Here is a 6,000-nt window from a genome sequence, read left to right as displayed (position 1 = left end):
AATATTAAAATTATGAAAAGAACGGTATTTCTCCTTAGTTGAATATCATAGTGTTTTTTTCAGTGGAAAATTTTTGTTTTCTTCTTAATTTCAGCAGAAAATCTGCTCAGTTGTTTCATTCCTGGTTTCAGTCCCTTACTATTTTTGCTTAAGCTCTGCTTTCTTTCTCCTGAAGTTTTGCATTGTGTTTTTCACATAACATTTCACAGCTGAAACAGCACTGGGTATTATTTTAAACTGCACATTAAAATACAAGCTTATATCAAAAAGATTTTTTTAGAAGTAGTGATTGAGTGATTTAGTTAGAATTAAAAGGAATGTGAATTGAGTATTTTGGGCTTAAGAACTAAATATTGTTAGAAACAGTTAAAATTTTTAACTGTAAGAGCATCTTCTTTCTCCTTTTTTTCCTTGTGTGACTTACTGAAAGTAGACAAGAATAATCTTTGTATCTGATTATTTTATGTGTAGAATTTACTGTTTAATCCAAGCAAACCTTTCTCAAGAGGCAATCAGAATGCCGATGTAGACCTTATGATTGACTGCTTAGTTTCCTGCTTTCGCATAAACCCTCGCAACAACCAACACTTTAAGGTGAGATCACTACTTACTGGTAAGTTATTTTCTCCATATACTGTTGATGGCCTGTGAATTATCAAAGATATGCCAACAGCATCAGGAAATTCGTACATAATTTCAACCTTATAAATATTCCTTAGTAATAACTCTCTGCATGTTTTTATAAAACTGTCAAATATAAACATAAGAATGTCTAATCAGTTAAGAACAGTTTCATCAATTTAATAAAAAGGCTCCAATACATTATTCAATGTGATATGAGAGATGTCAAAGAAAAATGTTTTCCTAGATGACTCTTATGCATTATTTTTGTTGTAGATCTGCTTGGCACAGAATTCCCCATCGACATTTCATTATGTATTGGTAAATTCGCTTCACCGAATAATCACAAATGTAAGTYTGAAAGTGTTTAAGAAGTCTGTGGCTTCTCTTCAGATCAATATCTGGTTAGTAAATAGAATTTAAATAGTAGACCAAATCTTGTTGCTTGTATCTATGCAGCAAGAGTTGCTTGTTCCAAAGAAGGACGTTCAAATTTTTGTTCACTCTGTCTTCCAGCTAGATTACCAGTCTGAAAACTTGTATTCCAGTATAAAATTTAAATAAAAATATATTTAAGTACTCTATAATATAGGATAACAAAAATTTTTTTGTTCTTTGGTTTTATAATTATGTGCTGCTTTACTGCTACATGAGAAACTTGCACAATATCAAGCCACATGTAGTTGTATCATCTTCTGCTGCTTCTAGTATGCTGATGTGGAAACTGAAGGGAAGAGTTGAGTTTACGGTTGTGTCCAGAAATTTGATCTAGCATGATTTCAAATAGTATAAAACAGAAGCAAATGCTGAATGCTGAAATTTGAGTTTGTGTAACTGTTCATCTTGAATTTGTTACTCTGGTTTCTTATATCCCTGAAATATGACTTTACACTATTTAGAAATATTTTCCTGATCACTGTGAATGTAGAATTGATCAGTGAGCTTTGGCTTCCTCAGTGCTGAGCAACCAGCCTAGTATACTTAATTTACATTACCTCTTGTATTTTATTTATCCCGACGTGATACTGAGAATACTACRTTAAAAATTATTAGGCATTTTGACAAAAAGGGGAGAACATACTACTCTAAGATACGATGGTATATCTAGAGCAGAGATAGTGAAGTTATTGTAAGTATAATTCTGTAGCTATTTTTGTGTGTTTTCAAAGTAAGTGCTATGCTTTATTATTATTTATTATGTTGTGTTGTACAATATTTCAGAGATTATTAAGCACTTATGATATCAAAATTCTGTTTTGTTCAGTGTATCACAAGGAATTGAGTACATATTAAATGTTTGTTTTGAAGTATTGCTTGTTAGCTCCCTGTATCCTGAAGTCTTGCCATGGTTTCCTGTAGTCATGGTTTTAGAGTTTGTGGTTGGTTGTAAAGAGATGTGATATAGTAAGCAGCTAACTTGGAAGTATTACTTTTGTTATAACTCATCTAAATATTACCAATTTTGTGGAGAGGCTGAAAAATTAACAGAACTGCAGTGTTGTGTCAGCTCCTCCTATTCTTAAAGGTAGTTAATTATATTATAGATTTTGTAATTGTTACAGATTTAAAAATAAATCGTAATGTCACCTATGTATATCCAGTTTACTGCTTGAGCRTTACTGCCTTTTAATTCTAGTCTGCATTGGACTGGTGGCCCAAGATTGATGCTGTGTACTGTCATTCCATGGAGCTTCGCAGCATGTTTAGTGAGACGCTTCATAAAGCTATGCAAGGTTGTGGGGCACATCCAGCAATTCGCATGACACCGGTAAGACATGTACAGAAGCTGTTAAAACATAAACCTGTTGCTTTTTCTGTGTCTCCATTCCRTTCCTGCTTCTTTATTCATTAACTTTAGACTGGAAACTAGAGGGAGGAAAACACTGCAACCCAAAAAGCAACAGAGTGCCATACATGCTCTGTAAACTTGCAGTTTGATATATTGACTAACTCTTCATAGTCAGTTGGTTATGGATGTTTCTTAGTTTTCATGCTGCTTTTAGAGGGGCAACATAGAACTGCCATAGAAGGGGTAACTTTCCTTTATGGCTAGTTGTCCATTCTAAGCATTCTTGTATAAATAGCTAGGTAATACATCCATTTTTGTTGAATCTGAAAAAGATCATACGTTTGTATGTTAGATTTTCATAACTGCAATGCTTTTACCGTGATTGGCATAATTATTTCTTTTTTATTTGTTCTGCTTGCTTTCTGTTGAGCAAGTTGACTGTTTGGCCTTGGTGACAGCAACAAACTAAAACAATACTCTTGATCTTAGAAGAAATCTTCGGTAAATTCAAATTTGTAGTTCATCCAGATGCTGCTGCTTTTTAGTAAGTTCCTATGCAGCTGTGTTGCCTTTGTTCTGAACTTTCCGTGTAGGACTTCTGATGCGTTAAGTAAACTTGCTGATTTTCTGGTGTTTTCCAAATGTGATGGATATTTCATTTAGAAGAAGGCCGACAACAGCATATGAAAATATTCCTGTTGTGCTTCTCATATGAGAGAACATRAGCAAAATATCCTTAGCTGAAAGCTATATATCATGTTTAACTTGCTTTTTATGTGTGTATATAGTTATCTATTGAGAAAATAGCAGGGGTGTTTTAATGGCAACTCTGACATTGATTGGTGGTGCTTTGTCTTCTGCTTCTTATTTTCTGTTCTTATTGGCTGCTGTCGCTGTCATGGTCAGATGCCAACCAGTCACTGTTTTGCATGGCAGTRGGCCTCTGTTGCTGTAAGTATGACCCCTCGTAACTACCGCAGAAAAGCCTTTCATTGCTCGGACTTTTCTGTGTATAGTTACCGCTGCAGTCACAACACTTCATCTCAGATACAAAAGGTAGCATGTTTTACATAAGAATATAGGACTGGAAGAGATGTCTCTGAGTCTGTGCATTCAGTGCTGCTGTTGGCAATTGCAGCATGATCCCTTTTGCAAAGTCTGAGCTCCATCTTTGGAGTAAAGACTTTTTGTTGGTTCTCTTCTTTCTGCCCCCTACTTCTCCATCATAGTGCTCTTCCAGAATCTCCCTGCTCTGATGGTTAGAATTCTTTTCTAATTTCCAGCCTAAATGTATGTATGTCCAACTTATCCCCCTTGTTCTTGTGCCAGTGTTGTGTGTTATCTTCAAACCAGTGTTTATCCCCTTGATGTATTTGCAGAGAGCAGTCGTGTCTCTGTCTTTGTTTTTTGGTAGTCTTTAGTTTCTGTAAAGCAGTTTATTTACTTCACACAATCAAACTAATCAGCTTTTTTTGCCCTGTGCCTATTTTCAGAATTCTCTTAATTGCATAAAACTAAGATTTTGCACAAAACTAGTTATCTCTGCCGGTGTGACACCTATTTCTTGATCTGATGCTTATTAAGTGGTAGACTTTATTCTGTATATTTTCACACTATATATTTTTCTAGCAAAATAGTACGAGGTTGTAGCATTTCTTGTAAAATTTAATTATACAATGTCATATTTATACTTCAATTAACTTGAGGATAATTTCAAGCTACTTTTTTTTAATACTTGTATGTTTGTGTATTACAAATGAAAAACAAGTTCATGTTACTGTTCAGTTGAGATCTTCTCAAATAATAAGTTAGATAAAATAGTTTAAAGAACTGAGTTTCTAAAGAAAGTTGTATTCTGTCCTGTGTTGAGTATCTACAGCAGCAATTTTTTGTCCAAGTTACTGTCTCAACTATTTTGATAGCAGTAAGCAAAAATACTAACTTAATCCCTAGTGATACAGGGTAAAGTCAATCAATATATAAACTGTTTGAACCTAATGAAATTTTCTGTTGCAGGGTATAGTGGGGAACACTTAATGCAGGCCCGTGCTATATGTTAAATAAACAAATAAAAATTCTTTGTCATCATAAAYATTAGCATATATGCAATATCTTTTTGTTGAGATGAAAGTGCAGTTGAATGCCGTACAACAGGGTGGTTCACTTTGGCAGACTGTACGTGCTGTAGGACTGAAGGATAAAAATTTTTGAAATCCTCCTAACAGGTAGCATCCATGTATGCTTATTTCACACTGCACCTAGCTATTTGTTAAATGTTGTGGTAATATTGGTAGCTGGATTCCATTGTGTGAACAGTGGTGGTAGAATATGATCTAGTTCACGCTTTTTCACATTGGATCAATTCAGAATACCTTATGTGGACTCTAAGCACATACCTTAAAATGTCCCCTGTTCCAGATAAAGAGGCTGAATGGTGCAGAAGCAATCTACTAATTTTTCAAATGAAGCTAACTTTTATTTGTGGTGCACTGTGTACTGTATTAATGATAGTGTATCTTGTGAAAGCTGGAAGGTGCAATTTTCAGAGGTCATAGGGATGAAAATACTGTCATTCCAACTGTGACTGTGGCAGAAAATAGAATATTTTGCCTTTGAGAAATTTTCCAAACCTGCTCATGTATTCCAGTTTACTTTGAACCATTTGTTTTTATTTATTTCTAAGTGACTAGAGAAAATCCCTGTAAATTCTTACTAGTGATTTTATCCATTTTTATTTTGCCACAATTTGTCTTATGCAAAATATTCCACATGCAACTCACTGAAACATTTCTCAAGTAAACTTTAAAGACATAACAAAATGATAGTGTATGTATTTTTAAAAGAGGATTTTTAAGTCGAAGACTATGATTTTACTTGAGTGAATTTAATGTAATTTTTAAAGATTTTTTTCATAGATTATAGGTGATATAAGCAATATAGTTCTTAAAATGTTTAATTTTAATTCACTACATAGAGTACCTCATTGACAAYTGCTGTGATTTTTTTTCCTCCTGTTAGAGTCTTACATTTAAAGAGAAAATGACAAGCCTTAAATTTAAAGAAAAACCTACAGATTTGGAAACCAGAAGCTACAAGTTCTTGCTATTATCCTTGGTAAAACTGATCCATGCTGATCCAAAGCTTTTGCTATGTGTAAGTATATTGTATTAATTCAAATAGTAAAATTTATTTGTGAAAGTGCTTCAAAACTTTTTAAACTTCTTTTAACTTTGAAACTCAAATAGTAAAGACCTTAAACTTCACTTTGTAGAAGTATCAAAATGAAACTATAAACAAATAAAAATTAAAAACATACACCTGGCCTGTGGGATACTTACCTACTCATTCTTTTCTCCAGTTATAATGGTTCCATACTGTAGAAGGAAAAAGGCAACGAAAGGAAATCTAGAGACCTAGAACAGCCAATAAAAAGGAGTATAAAGCTCTACAAGTCTGAAGGAGGAAAAAATAGGAGAGGAGAATAGAACAATAAGAAACCTAACATGAGGAAAAAGAAAGATTTAGGTAACAGTTTCATGCATAGAAAGACAGATACTCTTAGATCTTTGTTAGTTTCTCTCTAAACATGC

General features: G+C 33.7%; 1 protein-coding gene across 2 annotated transcripts in view; it reads left to right on the top strand.

Annotated features, from left to right (window-relative positions):
• NF1 (neurofibromin 1) overlaps positions 1 to 6,000 on the top strand; it is a 112,827-nt gene that overhangs the window by 25,628 nt on the left and 81,199 nt on the right. For both annotated transcript variants that reach the window (XM_085310722.1, XM_085310721.1), the window contains 4 exons: positions 472 to 594; positions 898 to 972; positions 2,258 to 2,389; positions 5,429 to 5,563. In XM_085310722.1, coding sequence (XP_085166848.1) covers positions 472 to 594; positions 898 to 972; positions 2,258 to 2,389; positions 5,429 to 5,563 — 465 coding nt within the window. The remainder of the gene's footprint in view (positions 1 to 471; positions 595 to 897; positions 973 to 2,257; positions 2,390 to 5,428; positions 5,564 to 6,000) is intronic.

The sequence above is a fragment of the Rhea americana genome, unplaced genomic scaffold (assembly GCF_003343005.1).
Source record: "Rhea americana isolate MKP2758 unplaced genomic scaffold, rheAme1 scaffold_325, whole genome shotgun sequence".
Taxonomy (NCBI): domain Eukaryota; kingdom Metazoa; phylum Chordata; class Aves; order Rheiformes; family Rheidae; genus Rhea; species Rhea americana.
The sequence above is the reverse complement of the archived record's forward strand: the minus strand, read 5'-3'. Positions and strand labels throughout refer to the sequence as shown.